The 15,213-nt window shown below is 41.7% G+C and overlaps 1 protein-coding gene across 2 annotated transcripts in view; it reads left to right on the top strand.

Annotated features, from left to right (window-relative positions):
* Positions 1–12,304: 12,304 nt before the first annotated feature.
* Positions 12,305–15,213, top strand: part of pde9ac (phosphodiesterase 9ac) — a gene marked incomplete at both ends in the record, with an annotated part of 23,034 nt that continues 20,125 nt past the window's right edge. For both annotated transcript variants that reach the window (XM_083772584.1, XM_083772583.1), the window contains one exon: positions 12,305–12,373. In XM_083772584.1, coding sequence (XP_083628710.1) covers positions 12,305–12,373 — 69 coding nt within the window. The remainder of the gene's footprint in view (positions 12,374–15,213) is intronic.

The raw sequence follows: 15,213 nt of genomic DNA, 5'->3' as shown, positions 1-15,213 counted from the left end.
TCAGACCTCATGTTTCTCCTCCTCATCCTCCAGTATAGAGAGTGCACGGTTCCCAAATGGGGTGCTGAGGCACATTGGTGTCCACTCCAGAATGATGTGCCTTACAATATTGTGACAAAAACACATTATTGTTGCAATACGTATTGTACATGAATATATTTTATAATAGTTTCTTTGATTTACTATAGCCTATCAGTATTATGCGCCCTTGTTTCAAATTACATACCCTAACAATATATATGTAGGCCTATATATATATATATATATATATATATAGGCCTACTTTCAATCTGGCATCCTTATTTTGGGCATGTCATTATGGGCAAAAACAAACGTAGGCCTATTGTTGTTTTTTCTCACATATTTTCAAAAATGGAGAAAATTGCCGATCTACAAGCTCACAACGTGTCATGATGAAATGCGCTGTTGTGAGCTTGCAGATCAGATATTTTTGCTGTGAACAAAGTCATGCCTTAATTGTGATTTTGACTTATATGTGCCTTGCCAACAGAAAGTTTGTAAACCACTGTTTTTTCAAGGTGTTACTTTGTTACATTTTGGCATTAAGATGATGGACATGTTCCACAAGATGCTATAGATGTTTCACCTGGATATCCAGGAGATGTTAAAAAGAGATATACAGTCATTGTTCATTCAATTCAATACACTGTCATATATCAGAATATAATATTTCTAAAGATACAATGTGTAAAATATTTCTGCTGTCTTTTGGTGTAAATTTATTTATATTATATCTTTGCACCAACATTTATGTCAGTCATTGAGACAGTTAAATAATGCCTAGGCCTGGGTTACACACACACGTACGCACGCATGCGCACGCGTGTGCGCGCGCGCACACACACACACACACACACACACACACACACACACACACACACACACACACACACACACACACACACACACACACATTGTTTGACTGCTATAGATAGCCTATACAGTGTATGCTTGTAAATTATGTAAATAATTCAAGAGAGATTCCAGATTCAAGATGTTCAATGTGTCTGTTACTTTTGTGTGTTAACTATTCAATATAAATGGCATTGGATAACCTAAAAATAGTCATTAAAAATAAAAAAAGTAAAAAGCATAATGTTTTGTTATTAAGCCGCCATCTGCCTTGACACCAACAGAAACCTGCTCTTGGTTTTTTAATGACTTGAGGGTTGTTCCTAGTTTGTCCATTAGGTGTCACCAACACATTTCTTTAAATGTTTCAATAGACAGTGTGGCCAAGAAAGGTTATGGTTTTACCTCCACTCCACGGAAATAGAAATTGGCAGACTAGGCCTATTATTATGTTTGTGACATTGTTCATGTTCGTATCATCACACTTGTTCAATTAGCCCAGGAGGACACATAACTCAAATATAATTACACACACAATGACGTCTTCCTGATGACTATGCCAAAAAACAACACGTTGTTGCCAGGTAAGTGTGTGTTTTGTAATACAAATCCAAGTCTACAAAATAACTTTTCACAATCATTTAGAACATAGGCCTAGGCCTATACTGGAAACAAATGGCATATCAATAAGAACCAGTGCAGTGTAAAGCCAATGTGGATGTGTGAGAGTGACACAGCTATAGGCATCAGTAGGCTATCACACTGTAGGCCTGTGTAATTTGTGTGTATACTATACACACAAATTACCCATTGTCTATACTGGCACCCTAGACCAAGTCTGGAGGGGCCTGCAGGGGGTACCCGCAGCAAAATTGCTTAATAGCGTCAACATTAACCACTTTAAACATATTTTACACATCAGCATACAGTACATCAATGGACAGCAGGCATTATTGTCTTGATGAGAGTGCCTGTTTTGTGAATATGAACAGTGTGGGTAATCCAATATCATGTTGCAACAGATGATCAGTGACTTGCAATTATAATTATTCTGATTTGATTTCAGTAACGAGGTGTCCAATTATAATGTAGTAGAGTAAAATCATAATGTTCTTATAGCTGGGAGGGAATTGTGAAAATCGTGCACTTGGTGACAAGTTTTAGATTTTTGGCATGGTATTTGCTGGGTATATAAGTTAAAAAAAACAACATCAAATGAGTTGGGCTCGACCTGTGGGCTGTTTGCAATGAATCCAATATTAGTGTCATCATTAGGCTATAGGCCTATGGTTGAAAGTGAAACCCCCAAAGATGGAGGAATGGATAGGATAGATTTAAATGGATTCTGTTACTATTGGGTATGCTAAATAACATACTAAAAATGTAAGAAACTCTAAGTTCTGGAAAGGCATTTTAAAGATAGCGTCCGCAGTGGCTTAAAATGCCTATAAGCTGGGAGCCATCTTGAAAATGATGCCTTACATTTCCAGAAGTTAGATTTCCGTTATTGTCTTGTATGTTGTATTTATCATATACCCACCAGTAATATACTGACCTAATATTGGGGGCGAGCCCAACTCGTTTCAGCTTAGCACAATTAACCCACCTGATCCAGTGCCTCCACCCACCTGTCCTAGTTTATTGGCAGTTACATATAGTAGGCCTAGGCTATCTGCTATGTAAGGGTTTGGTTCAATCATTTTGCCCTGCGTTGTACAAACTTATGCATTCATTCATTAATTTGTTTATTGAGAATGGAATGGATTTTAGTTTTTTCTTTATTTGCCAAATGAGCATTTGTGCCTGTCGTAGACATGCGCAGAGCAAGTTCAGTCAGGGAACCTCAGTGCAGTTGCTGCCGGCCGTTAATTGGGCCGCCTCAGCATCAGGCTCTCATTCACATGATTCACTCAACCAATCACACACTCACTCCATCTCATATCGGCTACTTTAACCGGAAGGTTTGCATTTCTCCTCCTGCTTCCTTTCTTGCTGCTGCTGTATCAGCGTGCTGCTGTATACAAACCTGCTGCTCACCCACCTCCACCCCAGCTATCACCTGTCGTTTTGGATCTACTGTTTAGGTATGGGGGATTCAGAGTCCCTATGGTCGGGACTGATGCACTTGATCTGAGTACCTAAAAAGCAGATCCAATACATTGCCAAACCATAATAAATATATTGCTCATCTTATATTCAATAAATATATATTCCATCCATTGTTGAGTTGTCCTGACTGAACTGCAGAGTGAAAGAAAGGACCTTGACAGTATGAACTTCAAAATAAAACATAGGCGGCTATAGGTGTATTGAGTAGTACACTGCTGTCTCTTCTGTCATTATTCAGTGAGTCTTTATTTAAACCTTTTAGTGCGGATTGCTTACTAGGGAAAATCAAAGCTGTGCTAAAATGAATGGATTGCGTTTTAGGATCGCTCCTTTTTCCAACGTTAGTGCACCATGCAATATTGAGACTAGTCTACTGATCTTTCAATCATGATTGCAGTGGTGGTGACTGGTGAGTGTTTTGCTGCTCTCTCTCTCTCTCTCTCTCTCTCTCTCTCTACTTTGCCCCACGCCCCCCCTTCCCCCTCTCTCCCACTTTGCTACACATGCATTTGTGTTAGCCAAGCGCACACCGGTGTCAATTGTGAATGACCTGACTGTGAAACAGATGGCAAAACGCAAGCTCTCTTGAAGTACGCTGCGCATACAGTTCTCAAATGGCACTTAGCTTGAGAAAGTTTATTTAAATATCTTGGAGTATATGGCTCGACCCAGAGCTTACCTTCAAACCACACATAGACTACATTGTTAAAAAAAAAACATATGGTTGCCTGAGCTCACTCTACCGTTCACTTAACTGCTTCTCATTTGATGTTAGGAAAAGAATAATCTCTCAAGTGCTACTTATTATAGATTACGACGATGTTGTGTACCAGAACACCACAGACTCTCATCTTAATGTCTTATATAACTCCCTGTGCAGGTTTGTATATGTGCATATGATACTGCATCAGTCATCACTGCTTCATGTTCAATTGGCTGCAGTGTCCTCCCTACCTGAAGCAGTACTTGGCCCCAGGGACAAATTAGCCATTGGGCCAGTGGGGCCGTGACCCAGGGGCCCTTGGCTCTCAGGGGCCCTTCAGGGAAATTGGACCGCGTGGTACTGGGTTTGACGCCCAGAAAAGGGCTCCTGGGGCCCTTCATTGGCCATTGATTTTGTAAAATGAAGGTCAAAAAGATAAAAACACGGAAAAACACAAACATGTCGTGCGCACGCGCGCTATGGGGACCCTGCAAAAAATACCGGCCCAGGGGCCCTCGTTGGGGTTAATCCGTCCCTGCTTGGCCCAGTCTACTTCATCATATCCACTTAGACATCTACAATACCCTTACTTTAAAATTCCCAAACTCTTCAACAAGGTTATAGGTCTTTCTGTTATAAGCCATTTCATTGGAATAATCTTCCTCTATCTCTTAGATGGATTTCATCCTTCAGTTGCTTTAGCTAGGACTTCCCTTCATTTACATCATTGCGTGTGTGTCACACACACACACACAATGATGTGCTCCTTTCAGGTGACCAGCTGGATCGACCTCTTTTATCATGAAAATGTGCATGTTTTTGTATCGCTTTTATCCAGCCAAGGGTGTGACAATCAGGCATACGTGTGTCTGAACATATGCATATGACATGAGAAGATCAGCCTGTTTTTGATCTGCAGTCTTTGTTCCGTTTGAAAAGAGCACCCTGGCTCAGACCGGTACATGTACTCAAGTACTGTACTTAAGTACGATTTTGAGGTACTACCGGAGTATTGTCCGTTAGTTGTTCTACTCCAAATCTCAGAGACAAATATAGCACTTATATCTTTTTACTAATTATTTGAAAACGTTTTTGTAGATTAGGATTAGACCTACAATACATACATTATAGCCACTTCAGCCCTATAGAGGCCCAATTAATGCATTATGGCTATTTGGAAATAGATGATCTACGACATGTTGTGAGCTTGTAGATCAGCTATTTTCAACAAACTAGACCTGTATGTGCCCGTCGGCCTACTTAAGAACGATGCAACTTGGGAACCTAATAATACCCGTTGTCAACTTGTCATAGCACCCGTTTTAACTATCTGCCTGTGTCTGTCCCACTTGGAGATCTCTGTATCTGCCAGTCTGCCTGTGTCTGAAGAGTGAAAACTGACTGTGAAAAGTGGAGCGGTTAAGTAATCAATTTGCAGGTGTGAGGTTGCCATGGCAATCAATTGGCTGAGGCAGAGTCTGGAAATTGCACAGGTGAGGGGACTTTAGCTCATTACACACACTGGCAGAGCCTTTTGTGGTGGTTCTGGAGAACTGTGGGTCCGAACGACTGGATACCGGGCACTGCACTCCCTGTGGGTGTGTGGAATGTGTGTGTCGAAGTTGAAGTCGGTGGGGCAAACGGTTCTCGAGTTACGTGCATTACAACCACACACACACACACGCATGCACGCAGAGACGTGGCGCATTTATAGTAGGATACACACTTTCTGCCAAGCAGTGATGATACAACACACATCCATAATTATGTCATCAGGAACAAAACCACTGACAAACTGTCCCTGTACTGATTAAAGAAAAGTCAAGTGGGTCATTTATGGTTATGTCATGTTAAATGTATTGTATTGTGTTTGCATTATTATATTCCCCCACTCTCAAGTGTGTCCCTTCCCAATGCCCCATGCCACCAGAGGAGACCCTCGCCCATAATTGAACTATAGGGAATGAGTGTGTGTGTGTGTGTGTGTGTGTGTGTCTGTGCGTGCGTGCGACGTACGTGCGTTTGTGTTTTAGAGAGTCAGCTAACGAAGGGCAGCAAAAGTAACAGATACACCCACTTGAAAAAACAAAAACCCGGCTAATAAAGGTTAATTCAACGCCACCCGCGGTAATTAATTGAGGCGCGGCTTTTAATTGAAAGGAGGTCTGTATTTGCGGCACTACCACTATAATATTGGTAGCCTACAGTAGCACAAACATCGTGATGCTTAGCCAATCTGAAAAGTTCATATGCTCAGGTTGACCAATCGGGGAAGCCAGTCGGATCAGTGGTTTCCCACACCACAGCCGAAAAAACACCTGGTTGGCTGCGTCTGAAACACCACACAAGCATAGCCTACTAATCATTGTCTCCACCAGGCCGAAGGCATGGGGGGAGAGTATGTTTTGCACTCCGTCCGTCCGTGTGTCCGTCCGTCCGTGTGTGTGTGTGTCCGTGAGCAGCTAATCTCCGGCACCGTTAACCCGGTCGATGCCAAATTTTGCACACACACTCCCTGGATGCCAACGATGAACCTCTGCCCCAAAATTTCCAGAACGGCCTGTTATAGCGCCACCAGGAGGCCGCTTTGTGCAAAACAAGTTTTCGCACAGTACACCTACAGATTTTGTCCAAACATCGCGCAAATTGGTACACAGTCTCTCTAGAGCCATTCAACGAAACTGGTCTTTCAGATTTCTCAGACTCCATCCTGATTGGTTAAGATTGGCTTCCAAAGTTCACAGGAGTGCTCAGTTTCAAACAAAATGCTGCAAATCATGAACACATCGCGTGATTTCCGTGAAATTGTGCACGCACATTCCCACTAGGCCGAGGAAGAAATGCCACATGAACAATTTCAACTCAGCCTCAAGGTGGCGCTATAACTGGCTGAAAAGTGTTTTTACCTCTAACTGCACGGATCTGTGGATAATTTACTTTTGTTGCCCTTTTATCCAACCACCAGATGAAGGCAAGCTGCAATGTCCTACATTCCTATCCTGGTGGAGACCTGTGCCCAGAAGGGCACTTTTTTTACCATGCTAAATTGGTATGTGAGGATTTTTAGTAGCCTAGTAGTCCCGTTCGGGGATATGACATACCCAATCCCTACCTCTCTCTCCCCTCTCTCTCCTCTCTCTCTCTCCCCTCTCTCTCTCTCTCTCTCTCTCTCTCTCCAACCTTCCAGCCAATCACAGCGTGAAATACATGTTAGATTATTATTATCCATACATAGGCATAAAAGGGTGCCAATTCGGTCCTCACATTTTGAGGATACAATTACTAACATTATTAGTTAGATTTTTGTAGTAGCTATTATTAAAAACAAATGGCAAAAAACTATTGGAAGCATGAACATTGTGTCAGAAGGTGAATGAAGATAAACACATTGAAGGAGGTGATTAATCTAAGGTCACATTCCCACCATAGACTGTAAAAAATATGGACAAAGCGTTCGCCGGGTCTAACATGGACGTAAAATGAAGCCTGTTATTCCTGCACTGTAAATCGCCATCTTTCTAGATCCGTTTGGTACCAGCTGGCCATTGGCTGGCTCCGTTTTGGACCAGCTGGCCATTGGCTGCCCAGACAACGAGGCGGGACTTCCCCCCTTCTTCTCCGTTGGTTTTTATTTTGACTCGAGTGGGAGGGGAATCCCGATCATAGACTGTAACGGTAGCCACGCCCCTCAGAACATACGCAATGTTTTTTTTTCTTTATGGTAATTTTTTTAATTAATGGGACCATAATTTTCCAAAAAGAATATTATGACATTAGAAATTAGACTTTAAACTAGTGACTGGAAGAAGAAAGTATTCATGACCATGTTTATTAAGGTAATACAGTCTAGGTGAAGTTGGGCCAAAATACATGGGCCTCTATGGAGCTATGGGGCTTTTTGGGTCCAGTCCAGCGCCACAACAGGCCATTATATGAACTACCGATTTCAAATGAGGCTTCACGAAATATCTGGCTGACTGCCCCCCTGATTCCCACCTAATACTTCGGTAGACTCGGATGCGTATGGGCGGGGAAATTGAGGTTCTTGCATATTTAATTGGCTGCTGTTTGCCTTCACACTGTCTTCCGTAGCAATTGGAAACGCAGCAGGGGGGACCTTTATCAATGTGTTCCATTCATACACCTAGCCTACAACACAGTGAAATCTATTGTGATAAAATTATACTCATAACGTGCATGTGTCGTGCGGCGTGCCGTCTGGGACTGGACCCCCCCCCTCTCTCTCTCACTATACGCACGCAGCCACAGTGCCACACACTGTTCTTTTGGGCATGCAGGCACAGCGCTGAGCGCACTGATATAACAGACAGCAGCGCAAAATGTTTACACGTTTATTGAGATGAAAGTTCCAGTCCCCACTAGTACCCACACAGTGACAGCACTCCATGTTTACGGCACGCACAGACAGACAGAATATTCTGTAGGCTATAATACTATTACACTCTTCTTTCTTAAGCAATTGATTAATGTACTCGTCCTCATTTCGATCAGGGCTTCAGTCTCCTCATTCGACCACGTCTATCCACGGTAACGGGACATCTTTGCGCTGCGTAAAATATGCTTTCTCCGTCTCCAACTGTGTTCAGCTCCTCACCCGCCACATTGTTTGCTTCATTTCCTTTATTTACTGCGGATTGCATTCACACCTGCACCGAATCGTAATCAAGTGCGATTGGAAACGAAGCGAAACCCCCGTTTTTGCTCGGAGTATAATGCGGTTCTTTGATACGCATTAGGATTCGAATGAGCCTTCACACCTGCCAAACGAAGTGCACTTTCTGAAAATGCGCAGCAGAATTCGTTTTAATCGCAGCAAAGCTCTCTGGTATGAATGTGACCTAAGTGAGCTTGGTAGGTCATTCCAATCGGATGGGCTCTGCTTGCGCAAGTAATAATGCATGTGTGTTTCTCACACATTCATTGTGTGTACAGTATCTCCTGTCATGGCGCCTTGATCTAGTTAATTGTTAAAGGAACTGTTTAGCAGAACTGCAGAAGCTCATACATTTCAATCCATGGTGGATTGAAGTCGTCAAGTCAATCGTTGTCAAGTCAATGAAAAACACCTGTTCAGTTCAGTCGTTATGCAGTATATAGACTCATCCCCACTCCGGGCCTCTCATACATATCAATCCCCACATTGATATGTATGTTAGGCCGCATTCCCCAACCGAAGATATTGTGCCAGAGACCCTCATACAAAGATTTGTGATGTTCAAATGACAAAATAAGGCTTTCAAGATTTTTCTAAAATAGCAGATGTAGTAATGGGTTAAATGGGTTAAACTACAGTTCTATTTTTAACCCATGACCTCACTGTCGATGTGCGTATGCAAGTGTTAACCCTTCATAAACACAAGCTGGCTCTTGACGTTTCATAGCAACATGTACTGTATACATGCAGGGTATGCAGAAAACTCAAATGACTATCTTGACTGAAATAGCTCAGCTGATATGAGCTCTTCTGACTAAACCATCTGTCAAGCCTGTTTTCAACAAAGAGTGGATAAGTTGTTGACGTACACACATGCACACTCGCACGCAGTCACGCACACACGCACGCGCACACTCACACTCACACTCACACACAGATATCAGATATTTGACAAGTACAAGCCAACTCGGTCCGGTTTAAAAACAAATCTTTAATGTGTTTGAAACATGTTAGGAATTAATAATTTTAGGGTCACGGTGGCACAGTCGGTAGTGCTGTCGCCTCACAGCTAGAAGGTCCTGGGTTCAATTCCTGCTGTGGACGCTGTGGGTGCTGGCAGCGTGTTCTCTCCTCCGCGTCATCAGTGCACATACCCGAGGCGGGGTTGGCGAAAGGGCCTTTCTGTGTGGAGTTTGCATGTTCTCCCCGTGCCCCCTAGGGTATGTACCCTCACAAAAAACATGCAGTAATCCTGGTCTCTAAACTACCTCCTCCTGGCCAGCCGGGGCACCTGATGGAGGGGAAAGGAACTGGTCGGAATAACGTGTACCTTCCACGCGCTACGTCCGGCTGGTGAAACTCCCCCCTGTCAGGTGAAAAGAAGCAGCTTGGACTCCTCATGCAAAGAAGGAAGCATGAGGTCAGTCCACTGCCCCCCCAGGTTGGCAGAGGAAGTGTAGGATTACATTAGATAATTGACACTGGGTGAAAAAGTGGGTTGCAAAATCATGGGATATAAATGATTAAAAAAAAAAGAAAAGGAATGAATAATTTTGAATTATGAGAAAGTCTGAGAATTACTGCTTTAGAAGCCATTTGTAGAATCGACCTGCAGGTCTTAATCTTTTAGCTAAATAGCATGTAAAATAGCCATGTAACTGTGTTTGTTCCATCTGTGTTGCACTGACTGCCCACTGCCATTTAGGCCAGTTCAGTTACAAGTCCATTGGGGTCAGATTTCAATCAGAGAGGCATTGTATAGGGCAGCTTTAATCTCCATCATTTGATAAAAGCTCACCGCAGGCACCCAATGTACCCTCCTGACAAAGGGCTGGGTGGGTGGAGGGCACTGGAGGCCGGGGTTAGACAGTGGTGGAAGAAGTGCAGAGATTATTTTAATTAAGTAAAAGCAGTAGCAATACTAATGTATAGTATTACTGTTACAAGAGGCCTGCATTGAAAATTACTGGGACATTTTCTGGCATCATAATATATCTGTGCCACATACAAATATGAAATATTTTAAAAATGTATCAGTTTAGGCTATTTAAAAAAAAACTGGGCTGTGTACATACATCTACTGATGTACTGATTGCCTCTGAGGTGTAGTGGAGTAGAGCAGTATAAGCATTGAAAAATGGACATACTCAACTAATGTAAAGGTGCCTCGAAATTGTAAAAATAAAAGTGTGTAAATGTAGGTATTATTGCAGGAGGTTAGATCAGGTAGATACGTTGTCTGTGATTAGCGTATGTAAACGTGCTGTGCAACTCAAGACTAGTGCTGTTTTCCCCCATAGTAACAGTTGCCACTGACAACCAAGGGGAGCACCAATTCTGTTCCTAATACTCCTCTGTCCTCCGCTGGTCTGTCCATCTCAGACAGTGGTGTAAAGTAACCCAGTGCATTTACTCAAGTAGGCTACTGTACTGTACAATTTTGAGGATTTCTATTTTTCTTTTACTTTACTGGTGTATTTCACATTTGCAGTACTTTCGGTACACTACATCGCAGAGACAAATATTGTACTTTTACTCTGCTACAATTATTTGAAATATTTAGTTACCAGTTACTTTGTAGATGGTGATTATTATTACAAAACAACGTGGACATTAACGCACGCACGCACGCACGCACGCACGCGCACACACACACACACACACACACACACACACACACACACACACACACACACACACACACACACACACACACACACACACACACACACACACACACACACACACACACACACACACACACACACACACACACATAAATTGTATTTCTCCTGCTTCCTCTAATCGCTTTCATCTCATCCACACCAGTATCTCAGGAATCTTCTCCTCATCCGTTCCCCCATGCCATCTCCTCCAGTATCTCTCTCATCTCATCCTCATTCAGCTCCTATACGTATACATTTTGGACATTTGAGAATTGCCGATCTGCTACTGTAGCCTATATTTAGAAGATTTTGATACATTTGAAAACTTGTGGACATTCTGCACAAGTCTACTCAAGTTCCGGACTTTTACTTGTAACGGAGTACTGCAGTATTGATACTTTTACTTAAGTAAAACATTTGAGTACTCCTTCCACCACTGCATAATATCATTGTCTCATCATCTTCTCTGTTGTTCACAGTTCACCCTAACCCCCCCCCCCCCCCCCTCTCTCTCTCTCTCTCTCTCTCTCTCCTCCTCCAGCTCATCCCATTGTGAACGTAACAGGTCTGTGTGCATGTGTCTCTGTGTGAGCCACACACTGACGCCTTATCAGGACCTATACGCAGCACCACAGACGCTGTGAGTATACTGATGACTACTATTATTAAGATTGTTGTTAATTATTATAATCATTATTAGTAATAATAATACCAGTTAAAATATACCAGCGCTTTCGACCTCAATCATAGAAAATACAAGAAAATTAAAAAAAAGAAAAGTACAACAGGCTTACTGTAAGTTGAGTGTGAGGCTGTGAGCGTCCACATCCATAAGGGTGATGCAGAATAATGATTTATTAGTGTGAGTTTAAATATTGAAATTGTGTGTGATTATGCACCTGTCTTGTGTAAGTCCATGGATATACATTTGGCTTTTATACAGTACTTTCTTGTTTTGTCTTGATAATTTAATATTTAATATTGAATATAGTCCTTTTTTATTGTCTTTTTAAGTTTCTATTCCTTGGCTTACATTTTCTATTATTTGTTTCTATTATTTAATCCAAGTTAGGATTCAGAACCAAATGGAGCCATATAGTTGCAGGTCTATAACTCTGTCTGTGCGTGGCTTAATTCATCAGATGGTGGTCAGATGATGTACAGTATACTGTCAGTACTTGATCAGACGAGTATGTGATCAGATTGTGGCTCATGGGTGTTTTTCTTTCAGTCTGGACCTCCAGGTGTGTAGCAGAGGAGAGGGAGCTATAGGTGACCATGGGCTCTGCCTCCTCCTTTTATGGCCCCAAACACATTTACCTGGATGTGGACGGGAAGGTGCAGAAGGTGGGTCCAGCACAAGGTTGCACCCTCTGGTCTCAATATGCTTGTTCGTTGCTTATGTTTAACCCATTTAAGACCTGAGACCAGATACTACATAATGTCCTCTAAATCATGACGGTTTTCTGTTTCTATATCAGTGGTTCTCAAACTATTTCATGTCAAAGACCCCAAGACTTATATCTAATTGGCTGCCGACCCCATCTAAAAATATGTTGTTCCAGGGACCCCCCCCCAGAAGTGAAGATTATGTTTGCTGTAAAAAAGTATATATTCAAAAATGTCCACCCATTGTTACGATAAAAGAATAAATAGCAGATCCGCGCTATTATATTAATAGCTTGTAGATCTGCTATTTAATAGCTAAAGTTTAAAATGATGGTTAAAGTGGTTAACAGCTAAGGTGACACATGCATTTACGAGGTTAGGTTGTCAGTTTAGGTATCCATGGTGCTTATTGGATATGCTCATATAGTGTTAACCTTACGTTCTTCTCACACATGTTACGGACCCCATATGGTGCCATACTGTACATAATCCTTACCTTATTACAATAAAATGCAAACATTTGTACGTCACACGTCACCTCAGGGGAGGGTAAAAATAGCCTACTGTACAGTACAGCTGAGCAACTATACTGTTGCTTAGCACAGGTGTCCTTGACACACCAAACATACAGTATGCTGATAGCATGTTAAACACTGCTACCACATGCATGTTCTTCTCGGTTAGTCCTCTTCCTCATGTCATCTGATGTGCTTTTAAGGGATATTTCACTTTCTCTTTCAAAAAAACTTTTGGTAATTTGAATGTCTACTCACTGTACTCAGGCTTATTTGAACACCCCAGACAGTTTTTAAGTTACTTGATTCAGTAATTAGATAGTTGAGATTCATTGTATCTCCCCCGCTCCCTTCCTATACAAACCCATTGTAACCTCAAACTCTATTTAAGTAATAGTAGCATATAATATGTGGTATGTAATATATAGTACATATATAATAATATGATATAACATATTTGACCTATGAAAATGATGATGATGATGATGATGATGATTGGTATTTAATTGATAGGGATCCTGGTGGATCTCTATGGTGACACGGGGGTGGGTGGAGTATCGGGTTGGCTCTCGCCATTTGGTGTGAACCTCCTTGATGGTGGTATTAAATTGTTTGGATTGTTTATTGTTTTATTTTGATGTTTATAGGATAGGCATTTATAAGCTTTCAGCTTCAGCCTATTCCTTTTGATCACCTCCAGTTCCTTTTTGTTATGTAACCGTGTGTTAACAACTAAGCTGTTTTGTAACTGTGAAGATGATCAAATAAACTAAACTAAACTAAACTATTTTATCGAAAATACCCTACCTTTACTCTGTTTACTGATACTGCCCTCCTAATACGTGAGGGCGCTGTGGTTTTCATTCATTTTTATTTTTTAATAATTATTTTGGAAAAGAACCTCCTCTAGCGCCGCTCAAAAAATCTAAAAGAATTATTAAAAATAAATGAAAACAGTAAATGAAAAACCACGGCCCCTCACGTATTAGAAGGACAATATCAGTCACCAGAAAAAAGGTTGGGTGTTTTCGATGAATCTATCATGGTTAAAATGGAGTTGTGGCAGCTAAAATTAATATCAAATATCTAATTACTAAATCAAGCAACTTAAAAACTGTCTGGGGTGTTCACATAAGCCTGAGTAAATGAAAAAAATTCCAAAAGTTTTTTTTAAAGTGAAATATCCCTTCATCCTTTGTTCATTAAATATATATATATTTTTATCACCCAAAAAAACATCCCTAGAGGCGCTTTTAGAGTACCTCTATCTTTGTCCTTGTTCAGGATGTATAGGCCTATCCTTATGTGGCCAGCCCTCACGACCCCATTCACGTAGATAAACTTTAGGTATCCAGGAAAATACTCAAAATCTCCAAAAACAGCACTGTCAAAATAAATAAAAGAATTGTGTTGCAACGGCTCAATTCAGCACAGCAGTCGTTAGGCACTTCTAATGACAAGCATACGCTAATGTCCCCTTAGGGGCTCCGTACAAGCACACAACGAGGGTCCTCTGGTCTCATGTTTTGATGTTCCAAACACGCTGCATTGATAAATGACGCACAGTGGTTGATGCGCTGAGCTGCCGTCGAGTGTTTCAAGTACAGAGCTCTGGGTTTGACACATGTCTGTTGAAGAGCCCCATAGAGGCTCACCATTTGTCTGTTACACCTGCTGGCTTCAACATTTTACATTGCAGGGCCACAGTTGTCTCCGTGCCTTATATCAACTTGTGTCTTGACACCCTAATTAAGGGCCTTTCTCTGCCCCACCCCTCTCCAATTCTTTATATTGTTTAGTTTCCAAGATGGCCGCAGTACCAGGAGGGGTTGGGGCGGAGGTGTAGTGGGTGGAGTTGACATAATAATGCCCTTTCTGAGCTTACTGAGAATAGACAAGTGGCGTTCCGTGCCTCGTCATTCGTTGGGTGTTACGGCACTTCCTTACACTTATTTATATTTATATTATATACGTACCGTAATAATCATTTATTGCCTGAATTTTTCACAATTATAACAACAAGAACAGGAATAATACTTGCCATGTGGCAACTATTTGGCAAATACTTCCAAACACTATATTGTATAGTTCAGTGGATTCCAGGGTCTATAGGGTCTAAATTGACACTTTGATTTGATTGCACATTTTCGTGGAAACGAAATGAATGTATCCCCGGTTTGAGCCGAATGTGGGTTGCACATGGTTTGTTGAACTAACTGGTGTTGTGATTGTGGACTTTGTTGACATTAAGGAGGTATTTTGACAGGTACATGTATCTTGGGT

Source organism: Protomyctophum parallelum (genome assembly GCF_964188405.1).
Source record: "Protomyctophum parallelum genome assembly, chromosome: 9".
NCBI lineage: Eukaryota > Metazoa > Chordata > Actinopteri > Myctophiformes > Myctophidae > Protomyctophum > Protomyctophum parallelum.
The sequence above is the reverse complement of the archived record's forward strand: the minus strand, read 5'-3'. Positions and strand labels throughout refer to the sequence as shown.